Here is an 18,477-nt window from a genome sequence, read left to right as displayed (position 1 = left end):
ATTTGAAAGCACATCCATAGCCGGCAGGTTCTTACTGGCATTAAGCAAAGTTGAGGGTGGCTAAGAGATTTTTGTCAGTTAACTGGCATAGTCATAAAAATACCTATTTTGGCTGAAAAAAAATCATGTAAAATATGTGTAATTGAATCATAATTCTGAGGCATGTACATGCTCATAACAGCCGGGACTACAGTGGAGTTTTTTCCCTTGTGTTAGTTACTGTGCATGCTTCCTGCATGGATAGGCCACAAGAATTAAATCTTTAAGGGTGACATTAATGAATGGTAACACCTGCAGGCTAGCACAACGCCTGTGCATACAAGGATACCGAGGCCCCAAGCCAAACCTGGCTTCTGGAAGTCCTGCTTGACTTTCCCACCTTAGGACTACCAAATGTAAAATGACGCTGATGTCATATATGCTGAGCTTTGTATAGTAGCTAATACTTTGAATTCATTACTAAGAAGTTGGGAGGTTTTTTGCAGTAATTATAGAGATATCTTAATAGAAAATTGCTATGTTTCCATTTCCCTCTTAGTACTTTTCTAAATAATGCATGTTTAGAATTATTTCAGAAGCTAATCTTTCTGGATTATTTGACGGAAATGGCCTTTTTTGCATCACTTTTTATCCCAGGAGTACCTTGCACCTGCCCCCTGTGCACGTTGGACAGGAGGAGCTGTGTCACCACCTCCGAGGGAGTTCAGCTTGCCAAGGAACTGGGAGCCACTTACCTCGAGCTGCACACCCTTAATGACTTCTACATACAGAAGTACTTTGGAGGAGTGGTGAGTGAGAAACCACTGGGCTGAAAGCAGGGGGGCACGCACGGGAGGTGCACAACTGATGTCAGGGCTTTGGAGAGTGAGTGGAGGCACATCACGAACCCTCCCACCGAGGGCAAAATCCCACCGATGCGAAACTTAGGTTAGATACAAGGAAGAAATTATTTCCAATGAGGGCGGCGAGGCGCTGGCCCAGGCTGCCCAGAGCAGCTGTGGGTGCCCCATCCCTGGCAGGGCTCAAGGCCAGGCTGGACAGGGCTGGGAGCAGCCTGGGCTGGGGGGAGGGGGCCCTGCCCAGGGCAGGGGGTGGGAACTAGATGGTCTTTGAGGCCCCTTCCAACCCAAACCAGTCTGTGATTCCATGATTCCATGATGCTAGCTGAATTGGCAGTACCAAGGTTGCTCTGGTTTTAACCAGTGTAGGAAAGCCATACTACACACTGCAATAATTTTGCCCCTCCTGTTCCTGTCCTTCTATCTTGCTAGGGTAGGGTAATCAAAACCCAGTTGGACAAGGCATTCGGCAGCCCCATCCCACTTTGAAGGCAAGTCCTGTTTTGAGGAGGTGCCCTGAGTGGGTGACCTACACGTGCCCCTTCCAACCTGAATTATTCCATAATATGGTGGTATTTTAAATCCTAATTGCTCAAACACTCACAACTGCTCTACTTGTAAAGTGAGACAGTTGAATTGCCTTATTTTTTTAGCATAGTTATGTGGTTGTTCAGTACACAGTCATGACACAGTGTGCAATCGTGAGCTGAGCCTGGGGTCAGCAGCAGTGAAGCTGAACAAGGCAGAAGCTAAGAGTCTTGTTAAAATATCCCACTGCTAATGAGCTTGCTCTTTTCCCACTCCTCTGAAGAGAAGGAAGTACACTGAGCAGTTTCGCCATACAGTCTTCCAGATTTATTTGTCTTCCCCACAAAATTGTTTCACAGGGTTATTTAATTTTCAGTTTTATAAGGTATTTTAAGCTCAGACTATTTTTTTTTTTTTTTTTGAAACTTACGGTTACTTTCCCAGTGGCATTTGGGTTTGAACAAAAAAATGCAGTTCTTTTGGCACAATAGTTTCACACGGTCTTTACAGCAGTAAAGACCAGACAGTATAGTGGTGTATCCATATGCTGTATTTTCCGTGGGAATTGGTAGTAACTTGGAATCTCTGGCACAACAGTTAGCCTGTTTTTATCAGATCCTTTCATTCTCAATGAAAAGCAAGGAACCAACTCAACACGTGGTCTAGCCAGAGTGTTTTTCTAGTTTTTAGCAAGCACTATACGTGCTACATTAACTCGGGTGATAAAAGCGTTTAAAGACACGCATGAACTGAAACTGAACCATCCTTTATGCCTCTTTGTTCCTGTAAAAGAGGTCATTTCCCCTCAGAGACTTTTTTTGTTGCAGTGATGATCCTTGTAGTCTGTCCCGGTGAAGCAAACCTTGCCCACAAAGGTCACATGGCAATGTGGCTTTTTCAGGGGACAAGGCAGCACTGCATGATGGTGGCGGTTAGCTGCAAGCTGAACAGCTGGTATAAGGCTTTGTTATTTCCATCACCTGCACCTGATCATTATCCATTAAGCCTTATTCTACTCTGTAATTTGTAATTAGCATCTATGGAAATTGTAGATTGAATGTCATTTCTTGGAAGATTAAATAGATGGAGAATTAATTACCATCTTTTGAATAAATAGTCTTTTAAATTGTATTAATTCCACCGAAATGTGGTACCTTCTCCTGGTAAAGGAGCGCTGGGTCTCTCTTGTTCACAGTGGCAGTAGCTTCGGTCCTATTTGCAGTACCCATCCATTCTCCTTCGTCTGATGTCTAGGTTGTTCTTAAATAACTAGGATTTTTAAAAAATGCATTTCCTATTTTAGCTGGAATATTTTATGATCCAAAGTTTGAATCAGAAGTCGTCTGCAAAAATGAAGAAAAGGAAAAAGGCGCAGAAGTGCCAGCGAGTTCAACCACCTCAGCTTGAACAGCCAGGTGCTTGCTGATGTCCGGTTTCTAGTATCGTTCATTATGTGTGTCATGTTGTTTGCACAATTAACATTTTGTGATCATTACTGTGAGCTGTGCCAGCTATCATCAGCTATTCTGGTTGTGTTGCTTTAGTTGCGTTGCCTTTTAATGATGGTTTAATTAATTTGGGGAGAAATGTATAGTAATATGTAACATTGCAATGGACTTTTAATTTATTTTAGGCAAAAATAGTAGGAGTGGGTTTCTGATGCACTTGATAAAATAATGCAAATGTGAATTAATAAAAGCTTTACGGAAAATCTTTACAGACAAATTATAAAAGAAAGTAATTACATTATGCTTTATTATTCTGCAATATCATCAAGCAATATTTTTGTTTGCAGTGACATACATGGGAGACATGTATGCCCCTGCACATGATTTCTGAGCATCTGATGCATTCAGTCAGAGAAATAATTATTGACAAGTAACTGCCTCTCAATATGTAGCTGTCTCTTCTCACGTGTTTTAGAAATTCACCCAGATCCCTCAGGTTTGGGAATCACAGACAAGGTTTCTTTCAAACATAATGCCTAATGAGGTCTACCCTAGAAGGGTAGACACTCTTTACTCAACTAAGCATTTCTTATATTTCTTATTTCACAGTACTAAGTATTTCCATTTTTAGCATATCTTGCTTAACATATTCAAATGGCATACAAGAAATTTTCTTTTCAAGTCCTTTCAAAAATTGTCCTTCTGGGGATAGAGTTGTCCAGTGGTTAACACTCGCTTCAACTTTACAGTTATTTACTCACTGTCTTTTGCAGAAAAAATGCCAATCTTAAAGGGCGAAGCCTCGCACTACGACACAGACCTGCACAACCTGCTGTGCTGCTGCCAGTGCGCAGACGTGGCGTTTTACCCTGAGGACCTCAGCACGGTGGTGGAGGCTCACAAGATCATCCTCTGCTCCGTCAGCCACCTCTTCATGCTGCTTTTCGAGGTGAAAACCCCCGCCGACATCTGCGACGCCTCCATCGTGCGGATGGCACAGAGCCTCTTCGCGGTGGAGGCGGGGGCTGCCCCCCCCCCAGCCCCCCATGGTGTCCCACCCTGCGTCCCACCCGTCAGGGTGGTGGTGAAGGACCCTGTCTTCTGCTCGTGTCTCCCAGACGTCCTCCACTTCATTTATTCAGGTACCCGCCGGGAATGGGTCTGGCTACTCATTTCTCGTGCTGCTGATGTCTCATGAAGGAGTACATGCATCACCCTAAGGACTGTGCCTTTGCTGCTGGGAGATGACATTCTGCCATGTCCCTATGTGTATTTTACCCCTTGTCATTAATTACAAACAAATATGAAGAAAGCCCTTCGCCTAGATTTAGTAAAAATTAAACTAGTTGTCATTCCAGATCTAATAAACATGAATTAATCCCAATGTTTTACTGAACAAAGCCAGTAAGCTAACATCAGTAACATTCAAAATCTTTGCCAAAAAAACCCTAGAGTTTGAGACAGTTTCAGATACCAGGCTTTTAAAATATTTAAAACAGTTCTAAACACATTGATGAGCGTGCAGGGTTACTTAAGAAAGCTCGGGTGATTCCTCTTCTGGGTATGGTGCTGCTGAAGAGAAAACAGCGGTACCTGGTTGGAGTGCAGGGGGCTCTGATATGCTGCATGAGTTTTGCTGTCAGTTCAGTGCAGGCAGGGACCTCACCCACCTAACGACAGTTGTCTATTAAAATGGCACTTTTATTTCTCCAACTTTTCAAATGCTGCTTAGGAATCCTCAGGTGAAAGAGATTTTTTTTTTTTCTTGAACTGGTATCAGGTGATACCCATTTGTTCTTTATAAAATACTTTGCAAGCTCACAGTACGTAAGAATATGTATTTTTTTATTTGTTGAAATAATTAGTAGGGTTTTAATGATGTATTCTGATTTTCACTGTAATAAATTAAAAAGCCCCAAATCATTATAATGTTAGAGCTACATCTATAAAGAAGCTTAGTCAATGTCTGTATACTGATACCTGCCTGATATGTGAAAAAGGATTTCTGCCTCAGTAGCTGAGACATGAACACTGGCTTGTGAAGACACAAGGGACACTCTTTCAGCTTTTAGAGTCTGTGCATTGAAAACAATCCTTCCTGTTCTTTCCAAACCAGTGTCAAGCACAAAGAACAGATGCAGAAGTTTTTCAGTGTGAATGTTTTGTTTTTTTTTTTTCCAATTGGTGACATGAATAGGGGATTGAACCTGGAGTGTCAGCAGGTGATAGGTAAGTGCAGTATCTTCATCTGTTACCAATTACAGCTTTGGTCAGCTGCCTTTTGTGCACTGATTTTACTTTTTACTTTTGTTTATGTCAGCCGAAGAGGTGGTGTACAGTTGTGGGCAAAACCCTGCAGTAAGTCACAGCTCCCGACACGGAGGGCACTGCAAAAACCCATTGCAGCGTTTGGTGCCTTTCAGAGGTGACCAGGTCTTTCAGACACTTGAGGCATGGGCTGAGAAGCGAGCGGATTGTGATTGTCATTGTGTTCAGCTTTTCAGCACCATGACATCATGCCCATGAGAAAATAAACATGTACAGCCTATATGATATCTATACAGGAGTTGATAAAGCTAAAGATGCTTTAGCTTTAGGTTTCTGAAAAGGCAGAGTGCCTCCAGTGCCATGCTGACTTGTGCTTTACCCTGAGCTTTATCCGTCTCTGCCTCTCCTGTGCTGCGTGGCCATGGGGATCGGAGCTGGAAATTACCAAAAAGCCCCATGTTGTCTTTGAGACTTACTCCAGCAAAATGTATAAAGATAAACTGTCTTTTTGTTTTAACACCAGTCAACATTTTTCATTTTTCCAAGGGAGTTATTGAGAGACCTGTGAGAATATCATGTATTTCACTCTGAAAACAAGAAAAAAAAGAAAACCCACTGCAAACTTTCTGATTTTTTTAGCTACCAATACTCAGAATGTAACTGTCTGTGAACCTTTTCTGGTTCAGACAGCTACGAAACAAGCCAACCAGCAATGTGAGCAGAAGCTAAACTACTCCCATAAATATTGAAACAGGATTATTTTTTTTTTCTGAATCTTCAGTTGCAATATGTAGTGATTGAACCGGGAGGAACTCAGAAATTGGTGTTGAAAGCAAGGGAGACGCCCTAGTTTTTCTGTACTTGATTGCCATCTTGTGAAACTACCATGTGCGTTTTACTCTGGAAGAATTGCACTTTGCCCTTCTGAAGCACAAAGTTCTGCATGATATATGTGAAAAAAATAGTTTCTTCAGGACCTCTTTGCCATGGATGTCATCTTTTCTCTGCTTGCTAAGGCCTGTGGCTTGTGGGTTTGTAATCTGACTTTACCTGGTCTCATGACAGGTGCTTTCCAGTGGGACCGATTGGAAGAGGATATAAAAAAGAAGCTGAAGGATCTGGAAAAAACTGAACATGTGCTTGAGAAAGTTAAATGTATCCTGAAAATTCCAGGGAAGGTACATCTAACTCTTTTGGGGTAACTGTTAGTGTTAGTTACTTGAGTTCTTGGGAAATGGTTTTGTAGGCGAAGTTTCCCTGTCAGTCTTTGATTTAAACTTTAATGTAACTCACCTTGGCTTACACAGCTTTTACTGCTTTATCGGTGGGTTGTTCACAGGTGTGTACAAGTGCTGATTCCTCTGCAGAATTAATGTAACCGGTAAAAAGCTACATGAGTAGATACCCTAAAAGGATTACTCCACAGCGTTTCACGTTGCATTAGCAATATGATTACATGTTGCTAAATCTCATGTAATAGAGGCTTCCTGGGAAAGCTTTGATTTCCTCAAGGTGTGCCAAAAGTTATGCTTCTGCAGTAGATGAGGAGAGGTGGTTTCTGTCATAAAAGCCATACTGTGGAGAGCTGTCTATAATTTAATGTATTTAATTCAGCCAATGCCTTTGCAGTAAAATGTCACATTATGTTGTTAATAAAAATGTATGTCACATTATTATGTTAATAAAAAGTTACAATATAGAATTAGTTTTAACAGCCATTTGGAGGTAGGGCTTATACATTCCCTGATGCTATAGAACTTGCACAAAGTATCTATGTCAGTTTAAATGGAAATCATCTCAGGCTGTCTTGAGATAACATAATATAAATTAAAAAAAAGTTGCTTAGCTATTTTAAGCTTCTGATCATTTGATTGCAGGTTTGCCAGCCCTAAGGGTCCACAGCTAAAACATTCATAAGGTTGGACTTAGAAAGTCCTGAAAACTTTTAAGATAATAAGCCTCAATTGTTGTTGCTGTTGTTGCTTTTAGGTTTGTTTTATGCCTTTGTGGTACTCTCACATTTAAAATTTTTTCTTTATAGGCATAAAAATTAATTGTGATTTTTCATGATAAAATTAAGGCTTAATTAATGGCTTAGGTAAGATTTTAAACCATAAATTCAACTGCATCTGAATTTCATGTAGCACAATCTAGTGATGTGATTTTGATGTTTTTCCTTTTGGTAGCTTTAGATTACATTTCTTAAGTAAGAAAAACAAAATTGAAAACTAGGTGGAAGTACAATGTGTCCAGATTATTGTAAAAGAAGTCTGTGCTTCAGCCTGTGAGCTTCCTCTGCCTCTGTGGAGGCAATATCAGGCGCAATATCAAGAAACATGTAAATTTTAACTCCCTCTGTGCAGTGTTGCACCGGCAGGTGGATGTGTGTCCCATCAGTGCTCCTCCCAGGGCCCTCAGACCTTGTGTTACTGCAGCCTTGGGTCTGAGCAGAGCACCTATGAAGAAGTTTGGAATCCAGAAAATTTGTGATGCAGTCAAACCTACCAAGAGGTTCTGGATGGGGGAACTTTGTCACAGGGCAGAGGGTACAAGAGGGTACAGAGGCAAGAGCTGGGGTCTGACTGTAGGAGGCAGGCTGAACAGCATTAGCAGAAGGACATAATGCAGAAAGCAAAAGGCTGTTGTTTAGTTTCCCCATATAAATGATATCTTGTCATCTTTTATTCTGTGGGCAGCTCTATGTGACAGTGTTTTATTAATAATTTATTTTGCAGCTAAACACTGTAAAGGACTGCAGATCTCAACAGATAAAACGGCTGTATAATACTTCTCTCAGGCTGTTCTTTAACACGCCTGTCCTAGCTGATGTAATCTTCAAAATACAAGGTATGGTGCCTCTGCTGCTGTTGACATGGGCACTGCTGCACCTCCAGCATTTATCCTCTCTGCAGGAGAGTGGGAAATGGAGGTGACTGTGTTTCTGTTGCATCAATGCTAAGAAAACACATATATGCTTTGCTATCACTATGGAAAGCAGTTTTTGCTTAGAACTGACCTTTGTCCCTATGGATGCTTTACAGCAAGTGTCCACTCTCAACGTGGTTTGTCAGGGCTGAGCCTGTGTGAATCCCCCTCCCCTGTCAGGGCAGGCTTTGTGCCTCTCTGATTTACACGCACCCCTCGGAGGCTTAGCAAAATGAGGGATGGGCTGCTGGAAAGGCTTCTGCAATGGCATAGCACCAAGGTAGCAATGCTAAACCAGGGATTGCATCACAGGGGACAGTTACTGTATTTTAAAACTAATCTATCTCGCTTACGTTCCCACTTGCACAAGCATCAGGACGTACCAGAGGGCTCTGCCCAGCATCAAACCTTGGCGAGGCATGGACTGCAGTGACCACGTTTATACTCATTGCCCTCAGTGAAAGCTCAAGAGATACTGGTTACTGACACCTGACCACCTCCCCTTGGTCCCTCTCAGGCTGATGCTGGCCGTGGATGTGCCTTTCTTTACCCTCCAGAAGCTGACAGGGATTTATGTCCCACTCTTGTGCCTCCTTAGGCTTTATTCACTGCCCTTCTTCCCCCAGTGTGGGCACCCCTAGAAATGCACGTGGGTGTGCTGGGGTTCTGATGACTTGCTAGTCTAGGTGCCACCACCACCAGCTGTGTGCCACCGCCCTTCCAGATGCTCCTTCTTCAGGTTCCTGTATCGCAGGTCTCTGCGACTTCGGTATGATAGGTGACTCCTTACAAAAGCAACCTCCAGCCTTGCAGGTGCCTAGCGTGGACCTGCCTGTTCTCACCCTATGAGGGTGAGAAGGAACACTTAAAAGAAAAGCCTCTTGAGATGGTGGCAGTTACCTAGTCCTCTTTGTGGCCAGGATTAAGAAGTTGTTTGGGAGCAGAGACTGGCTGTCTGTGCTGAGTTGTCTGTAGCAGGATGTGGAGGTAGGAGGGCGGTTGGTGGCATTGCACAGGTCTGCTCGCAGAGGTGCCTCAGCAAAGGTGTGGGCAGGAGCCGCGCCGCTCAAACCATCTTCTGGTCCCATTTTGTCTGCAAAGAATATGCTTGGGTGCACCGATATGCTGCAGCATCATGATTGATTTTTTCTGGAAATTAAAGGCATTTGCCCTTAAAAATAAAGGGGGGGGGGGGGGGGGGGGGGAATGTTGCGTGCTTTTGTGAGAATAAGAATGAGATTGTTTTTAAATGCTAATGATTTTCTTGATTTGTTCACTCCCACTCTTCATGCAGAAATGGTCTTTTAGGATTAGACAATTGTTTAATTATTTTCAGCTTTAAATCTCAGAGCCAAATATGAAGGATTACTCCCTCAAACATAAGCACACGAGGACAAGCAGATTCTTTCTAGATGTTCTGTTTAATATGCAGAAAAAAAACAAAAAGACCTTTGAAAATGAGAGTAAAATACTGATGTTGAGTTTAGTGACATGAACAATTCGTCTCAGTGTGCCACCCCTGAGAGAGGCTTTTTGGGAAGCTGGTGAAACTACACCACCACTATATAATTTACAGAAAAAAAAATACTGCCCAATGGGTTGACAAGTACTTTTTAAAAGTGTGCTTATTCAGTACTAAAATGTGAACTGTTTTTCCTAACACTTTAATGCTTGGTAAATCTTCCAAGCCTTTTTCTCTAATTCATGGACCAGAATAATTTATTAAAATTGATTAATTACTAAAAGAAACGGAAGGCTTTAGTCTTGATCAGGCAAATGCGTTTTTAAGTCTTCAACTAATCCCTTGAATATTAGGGTTTGCTTGAGCTTTCTAGCTTACAAAAGTACTTGGGAGCCATTGAAATTGGGACCCCATTATGCATGTGTAAAGGCTCATAACGTGACTGAGCCTCCTAATTTGCTGGTAAATATCCAATTGCATGTGTGTACAAAACCACATGCGTATCTTACATATGTCTGCGTACTGTATTGCTCATGTTGCATGCATGAATATTAATACCGTTGTCACGTGTTCTCCTTACACAGAAATATACACATTTTGCATGTAGCTTTGTCATTTTGCAAGTGGAAGCACAGGTGCATAGAAATAGAACAAAAATGAAAGAGTGCCAGACGCCTTCAAGGAATTAGCTAGGTGGCAGGGCTTGTGGTTAAGGAGGAAATTAACAGTTCAGGATCGCAGTGACTTCTGTGTAGGTATTTCCAGTGTATTTATCTGGCATGTGTTGTTGATCTGTTTATTATACTTTTCATTAAAACATTTGCACCTGACTGTAACCTCTTATTCTGGTTTTGGTGGCTGTCCTGCCCGGCACTGGTTTGGCACTTTCTCGCCCGCAGGACTGTCGAGTTCAGCTGGGTTTTGCAGCTGTCTGGGTGTCATGGCTGGCAGCTCAGGCTGCCAACATTTTTGTTAAGAGACCATAAGACCTCTACCACCCTGGCTCTTAACCTTTGTAGGTCTTCCAAATGCTGTAGTAAAGTAACTTCACTTGTAAATATTACAGAATGGGAATTTTTTTTGAAAAATTTGTCGGCATTTTTTTTTTTTTGTAAGACAACCATCAGGAAATTCACTTGGGCAAAATACTTAATCTGGTTAAATTCGTACTTAATGGATTTAATGGCATTTCATCCGGGATAATTTGCCTTTCTCTGCTTTGTGTGGTTATGTGAAAATTTGACTTCTAGAACACACATTCATTACCGATGGGATTACTGATGAACACAGATTTCTCACTTGCTTAATAATTCACAGCACTGCATGTTTGTGTGATGTCCAGAGGTTCAGTTAGTGTAAATGGTGTAACCAGTGGTGTCAGATTTTTTGCTCATTGAAAGCCTGTTTCTGACAGATAAAGGTTTGCCCGATTTGCAGCACCTGGTATTGGGATCAGGCTGTCATAATAAATTTGGGTTTTTTTTCTATTTGCTGCTGGCTGCTAGGCAGATGCAAACATCTGGACAGGTATAAAGTGAGTGTGTTATTAGTCCTCTATACGATATTGTTAATTTTAAACACTTTAATGTTCACTTTAAGTGAAGTGAAGGCCTTCTAAGAAAATGTGAGCTTTAAAATCAAGATCTTTCTGTCTATATACAATCATCACAGATTTTTATCTCTCATTCTGCAGGTGCAACTGTACCAGCCCACAGAGCAGTTCTGGTAGCTCGCTGTGAGGTAATGGCAGCTATGTTTAATGGTAATTATCTAGAAGCAAATAGTGTTCTTGTTCCAGTGTATGGAGTTTCCAAAGACACTTTCCTCTCCTTTCTGGAGTATCTTTATACTGACTCCTGCTGCCCAGGTAAGAAAATGTTAAAAAACATGTATATATGTATATCTCTTCCTTGTTTTTTTTGCAGTGGTGCAGCAGAATTCATTTTTGGAAAAATGCCAATTTTGCAGTGTATAATGTCTCAAGAAAGAGAACTTGTTCATATTGTGCAATAAAAAAAAATCACTCTTATTCAATTAAAATCAACTGCATACAGAACAAATGTCACCAATAAAATGCTGTATTTTTTTTTCATACCTATACAGCAAGACTCAAAAAAATGAAATTTTATTTCTGGTCCTTTACAATATTTGGAGTTATCTTTATACATCACAGTAATATGCCTTTCTAATCTTAATTCTGGGTTTTATTTCAAAATTGTCATTTTTTTTGGCATATATTTTGTTAAGTTTCATATAAACAAGGTTAAATTGTGAGGATATTATATTTATACACAAGGATATCTTATTTATATGTAAAACCAGGAAAAAAGTCTGGACATCAGAGCATTTGTCAAGAAAAATTGAGCTAAAGTGTTCTTTGTGTCTTAACCTTTGTCTTTTTTAATGAGAAGAAAACCTACATACTAAATATGAAATACAATTTACATAGAGGCAATTTTCCTTGATATAATAAATGAATTAAGTGATATGCATTTTTGCTTTTGTTTTCTTTTCAAATAATTCTACCTTATTCCTAGATTTTCTGCATGTTTCTCTTTTCAGTCCATCTAATATTTCCTTGTCCATCAGTTTAAATATGCAACCACCGTACTACGTTTTTTTAAACATACAGTTGCTCTGTTTTGTTTTTGGCCTTTTAACTGTATTTTCTTGTACATGTATCACAGAAGTTCTTTTTTGAAGGAGAAGTTAGAAAGCTAAATCCTCTTATTAATCATCACTTACTCTAAATAGACCAGCAGCACTTGACTCAGCGTCTTCAGGATACAGGATGTTGACAACAGTTCATTACATCTACCTTCTAGAAAGTACTAACTACCCTTTTCCTGCTAATTAAATACTTTATCTGGAAAAAGAGAGTGATACAGCAAACATATTAATAATAATGAAAAATAAAAGAAGGTGATCAACAGCTGTTTGATTTTGTGCTCATTGTTGGGTGTGTAAAAGAAGACTTGGTGAAAAGTGGCTTTGATCATCTTGTCAAAAAGGTAAAATACATGTAACTTATGTTTTCTTGCTTTTCAGCCAGCATTCTCCAAGCAATGTCTCTCCTGATCTGTGCAGAGATGTACCAAGTGGTGAGACTCCAGCACATCTGTGAGCTTTACATTATCACACAGCTTCAGAGCATGCCTAGCAGGGAACTGGCATCCACGAGTCTCAGTATTGTCAGCTTGCTCAAAAAAGCTAAGGTATGTGTTGTGCATATCAAAGAATATACGTGTTGACTTTAGTTAGTGGTGGTTGTTTAATTGTTAAGATTTGTAAGATCTCCAGATCTGTTGGATAGCTGGTGGAACAAGGCTGGCCAAAAAAAGGCCTTCAGCCTTTTATTGCAGAATGTGCAGTTGTACCATATTCTATACCATTTCCTTCGTTGAAGACACATTGCAGTAATTCAGCTTAACTGCAGCTTCAACCAGAAAAGATGTGTTTGGGGCAAGTGAAGGTACATTACTTCCTCTTTTAATCAGAAAGAGACCTGCATGATAAGCAAGTCGCAAAGGCGATCTAACCTGATGGAATGTTGAGTGAAATGCATGAAAAGCATAAAAAGAGAAGTGTAGGGGCTAAAGAAAGAGAGACAGTAAAGGCTGATTTGGAAAAACAGAAGAGAAGAATAAAACCTGAATTTTTACAAGTCTCAGGCAGGATATTGTCTTAAACAAACAGGATTTTGTGGAGAAAGAGGAGACCACAAAACCAACATGATGCACTCCCTGCCTTCCTTTTTCTGAAGTTCTGTTTCTGTGCAGAAGACAAAAATTTCCAAGATTCATGAACAAAGGAGTTAGGGGTCAGGTCACACCTCTGGGGGAGGGAGCTGTACCATTCGTTACTGGGTCTCCATCTGTTTGCTTATTTCCATCAATGACTCTTCCTTTGTTATCTCCTACAGTCAAAACTTAATTTATTAAACTGTTGTGTTGACAGTGGAAATCTGACATATTTTGACAAGCGAAGCATGGTTGTGTTTTAGACATTGTGGCATTAAGTGTTGCTTGTGTTTCCTTTCTTCTTGCAGTTTCACAATTCTGATTGCCTTTCAACTTGGCTTCTTCATTTTATTGCCACTAACTACCTCATCTTCAGTCAGAAGCCTGAATTTCAAGATCTCTCAGGTAATTTATCAATTAATTTTAAAACAAGAGATGTTTTCCAGTTTTGCTTAGATCAGAAGCAATGTACGGGACAAAAGTACTTCAACATGAGAAGGTGATTAGGACTTTTAGGCGATGCAGTCTGGTCCAGTTGGGAGTCTGTTGGAGCTGGATGGCTCACCGCTCTGCCGTGGGACCCTGCGACACGTGAAGAGCAGCACAGCCAGCAACCACATCCCACTGTCTTTTGGTTTCTGAACTGATGTCCAGGTTCCCACTGATAACTGCATCAACTGGGACTGGTCATCATATGTCAACCCCTCTACCTTATGTACGTAATTTTGTGTAGTTCGTACATTTGAATCAAAGTGATAAGTCACTTTCAATACCTGCATGTTAAGGGTTGGGATTTTCTTTGAAGAAAATAGGATTCTTACAGTTATCTCCAGGAGGTCTCATGAAATCAAGTAACTAATGTCCACTCAAATAAATAAAACCAGGTTCTTCCAGGGAACTGGTATTTGGTTTCCTGATATGTAACCCTAAAAAGTTTTGCTCATTGCCTACAGGATTTTTCATCACCCTGATGAAGGTGCCTCTGCTCCAGCAGTGCTCAAGGCCAGGCTGGATGGGGCTTGGAGCGACCTGGGCTAGCGGAAGGTGTCCCTGCCCATGGCAGGGGGGTGGGAACTAGGTGCTCTTTAAGGTTCCTTCCAACCCAAACCATCCTGTGATTCTGTGGTTCTGTGATATGATCTTGGTGGGTGCATCTCTTTGACCTGTATTTGTATTCAGATCATTGGTATGGGGCCAGTGTATTCCAGAAGGGCATTTTTCTCATCAGTGAGATGTTTGGTCCAAAGCACATTAAACGACTGCTTTCCTCATTTGCAAGGTGCCTGTATGGATGTGTGATGGTGGAAGACTTTGTAATCATTATGAACAAAGGAAGGAGAGCTAGGTCGTCCCGGCTTTGTTGGGACCTGGAATTTGTCTTCCAGTGGCGCATCTGTGCATCTTCTGAATGTCCATGTTGTATAGCCAGACCTGCTATGCATATCTGTACTGACAGGTGTCACCCACTGGTGGGTTTGGTCCACAGTGGGCTTGCTTGGCTTCCCTTCCTGCTGGTTCAGGTGACAGGGCGTGGTGTCTTCCTCACTACAGGGCTTCAGTTTTAACCACCCTGAACCTGAAGGAATCAGGTTGTCCTCTGTGTTGGGTGATGCAGAAGAGCACAGGGACCCTTCTGACTTAGGGTCACTGCAGGGCTCAATCTAGGCACATTTACTTACCCATTTTCCAGTTCGCTGGTGGGATATCAATTTGCCAATATCGCTTATTAATATCTTCTTTTCTGCTGCGGAACGTACCAGTGATAGCGCTTCTGTCCTCATGTTGCAGTTATCCTGATGGATATCAGGCTGTGTATGAGCCTGTTGTGAAACTTACGCAGTGATGCTTCTGGTAAGCATCACCTGGTGAAGGTGATGCTTCTAATAAGCATCACTCATCAGCCACTGTTAGCATGTGCTCTGCCAGAGCCCGAGTACCTCAGGGATGAGCTGTACAGTGTCACCACACCAAATGTTTGCTCTGCCATCACCTGGGCTTTTCCTGCATGCTTCCACCTTTCGTGGAGCAGCCAGGGCTGATGCAGAGCAATACTGTTGTTGGCTGTGGGATGAGATTTCTGAAGTCTCCAGTGGGTGGCTGATACCGGGCAGGACGTTTTGAAGCCAGGCAGATGTGGGTTGACTCAGAGGAAAAGGGTACTATGCCAATGGAGTGGTAGCCTTTGAGATTTGGTGTCCACACGCACAGCAGCCTGTCCTTTGCTTTTCTCCTTCCTCTGAGTCCCTCCCACAAGGTTCACAGAGGGGTTGACGTGCTCTGCTGCATCAAACTTGCACAGAGACAGCTGGAGGAAAGAAACAGGAGTGCATAAGTAATTACGGGCGGATGGGGTGCAGGCATTCTGGGCACGTGCGGATGGGATGACACTTCCCAGACAGCAGCAGTTACCTGTAGTTGAAACTATTTACTCAGGACACCATGTCACAGCATCACCTCCAGGCTCAGGGAGAACCATGCAGTGGGAAGCAGAGGCAGCCTAGGCTTTCCAACAGCTGAAATCTTCAGAAGCAGCCCTGTGTTTTGCACAGGGCAAGGAGAAAGGCACTGCCTGCTGCCCACCATTAATGCAATCGCCCTGACCTCAGCTGTCCCCACGCTGCCGGTCTCTCTGCTGTGCATTGGTCTCTGGCTTGGATGAGCCCTAAAGGGCAATCACTGCTGCAGGCTGCCCTGGGAAAATCTGGGGGAGGGGATTGAAAATGCATATTTCTGCAAAGGCAGTGGGAATTCATCTGAATAATACGGCAGAAAACCCCTGTTACGTGATTTTGGCAGTGACAAAACCCAAATACAATAAAAGATAAAATCTTGCTGATTTCTTAGTTGCTTTCCTTACCTTGCTTTTTATAATGATCTTGAACAAACTATTGGCATAGGGATAGAGATACCCTCCTTCATAGTGTTGCAGCATAGAAAAATCCTCATGGCTGATTACCACATCTGGTTATCTTCTAAGGATAAAGAATATTCATCTTTAGGTAATCTCTCTGTTCTCTTTAGTGACTATTTATTTTATTATGTAACTTACTGCTAATGTAATAGCCTGGGAGCGTCGTGGTAATTTATGTCTGTGTTGTAATAAGATCTAGGCAAAACGGACAGTACTTGTCTTCATTTTACTAGTTGTGTTTATATCTTTAATGTTTCTTAACCTATCCTAAAAGAGGTTTTGCAAGCTGTGCACTTGTGCTCTATGTTTGGATATTACATCTAATTCCTTTGCTGCTTTTTTTAGTGGAGGAACGCAATTTTGTAGAGATGCACAGATGGCCTTCCAATTTGTACCTGAAGCAGCTTGCTGATTATAGGAACTATGTCCACTCTCAGAAATGCCATTGCACAGTAATGTGAGAAGACTGGACATACACAAAGCGCATCTCGACTGCGAAGTCTCAGACTGGGAATTACACAGAGTATAAAAATCATGTCAAGAGCAAAAACAGACACTGATCTCTGGAACACTGTATGCCATACTGTAGTGCACTTAGTCATGTTCCTTGCTTTAATAATAAATGACTCTGCTTTTTTCCTTAAAGCATTGAGAAATATATAATGAAGATTTATTTCAAGCACAAGGACTTCACACTGATGGGGATTAAATGTAGTACAGGACAGTGTCATGACTGTCATCTGTTCCTGCTTCTGATTTCTTTATTGGTTATTTTATTGCTTTTCACGGTTATTTTTGGCTGTTAAAACGGCATCTGTTGAAAACAGATTTTTTTTGTAGATCTGTGTACAATAGGAGCACAGTGGCAGTACAGGGAAGCTGAGAAGCCAACCTGTAAGTTCTTTAAATAGTTTAGAATGCAGACGTTCACTGCAGCATCTGTTGGTTTGCAAAATAAAGGGTAGGCTTACTAAGGATTTTAGTTACTATTCATTTTCCACTTTAAGGTGGGTCTGTAGTTCCTTTTATTGAGACTCTTAGAGTCATATGAGTAGATACTCTAATTCCAGAGGAATGCCTGTGCATCACTGTATTCTCTAGTGCCTACCAAATATTTAAAAATTGAAATAATTTTTCCTCCCAGTATATATAGGAGATGAAAGTCTGTTTTAATAATCTGTAGAACACCTTTGCTAGTGTGATCATATTGAATTTTTCCCCATGAGAAAAAATGTCAGGGAGAGCTAAGCCCACTGGAAGCATATCCATATGGTACTACTAGGGGCTGGAAGGAAAGGGAAGAGGGCTGACAGCTTTTCATCAGTTTTGTGGGAGAAAGGTGGCTGGCACTAGTGACTTTTCTGTGAAAAGTGGGTTTTGTAATCCTGGGTCTCCACTGGTAGCTGACATGTTAGATGTGCTGGTTGTGTGTGGGGGTGACCCTTGAGCCAGCCATATGACAAATGGCAGGTTTTGTGGCAGGCCTCTGAGCTCGACCCTCCCCGGTGGGGACTCGGTTTAAACTCAGTTATCATCATGTGCTCATAACCTACACCATGTGAGACAAACCTGATCATCTCTCCTGGCTGTGTGGGTTATTTCCCAGATATAACAGAGAAATCCCAAATACTATGACTAGGATGACCCTTGCAGATGCTATTGAGAATTTTCTTGACCTAAATCACTCATCTTGATTTATGAATTTACATGTATGTAGTAACATTAATGACAAAATGAACCCAACCTTTACGTAAGGATATCTGTCTGAGCACAGGTACTTTTCTGCAAGTGGTATCTTGTCAAGGAACTAAATGCTTCATTATCATTCTTGTACTTTCGATTGTGCTTTGCCACCTGCCTTTAATTATTGTACGTAGTCTGAGCCTAAAAGGACAAAGAAAAGACAGTGAAAAAAATGTAGTGTTTCCCCAGTCTCCACAGCAGACCATCTCAAATGTACCTGGAAACTGCAGCTGTGAGATCAAGGTGGAACAGCAAATTGCTGGAGCAGAATAGTTTTTTGCTTAGAATAATGGCTTTTATATTTCAGTACAGCTTTATAGGCAAATTGCTATTTTCAAATTCAATACTAGAGTCAGAGGGATTTTTATTTTTTTTTCTGGTGGTATTTTGCAGAGGTTGAGAGTGTATTTCCTTTCCTGTTTTTGGACAGGGACACACACACACACACACACACACACACAAAACAACCAAAAAACCACAGCAACCAAACCAGCGTATGACTCAGCTGGCTGCTGCAGGCTCAAAATTTTGAAGGTTTGTTTTATGTGAGAATGATGATTCTTTTTTTTTTTTTTTACTTTTCACCTGAAGATCCGAAAGTTCATTAAAAGAT

The 18,477-nt window shown here is 41.4% G+C and overlaps 1 protein-coding gene across 2 annotated transcripts in view; it reads left to right on the top strand.

Annotated features, from left to right (window-relative positions):
- Positions 1-18,317, top strand: part of RHOBTB3 (Rho related BTB domain containing 3) — a 33,520-nt gene extending 15,203 nt beyond the window's left edge. For both annotated transcript variants that reach the window (XM_080372356.1, XM_080372357.1), the window contains exons 4-12: positions 637-788; positions 2,671-2,782; positions 3,589-3,957; positions 6,149-6,261; positions 7,819-7,930; positions 11,164-11,337; positions 12,519-12,685; positions 13,519-13,615; positions 16,467-18,317. In XM_080372356.1, coding sequence (XP_080228482.1) covers positions 637-788; positions 2,671-2,782; positions 3,589-3,957; positions 6,149-6,261; positions 7,819-7,930; positions 11,164-11,337; positions 12,519-12,685; positions 13,519-13,615; positions 16,467-16,582 — 1,412 coding nt within the window. In that variant the 3' untranslated portion in view covers positions 16,583-18,317. The remainder of the gene's footprint in view (positions 1-636; positions 789-2,670; positions 2,783-3,588; positions 3,958-6,148; positions 6,262-7,818; positions 7,931-11,163; positions 11,338-12,518; positions 12,686-13,518; positions 13,616-16,466) is intronic.
- Positions 18,318-18,477: the final 160 nt, after the last annotated feature.

This window comes from Falco punctatus, assembly GCF_963210335.1.
Source record: "Falco punctatus genome assembly, chromosome: Z".
In the NCBI taxonomy this organism is placed as follows: Eukaryota; Metazoa; Chordata; class Aves; order Falconiformes; family Falconidae; genus Falco; species Falco punctatus.
This window is presented reverse-complemented; position numbering and strand designations above follow the sequence as displayed.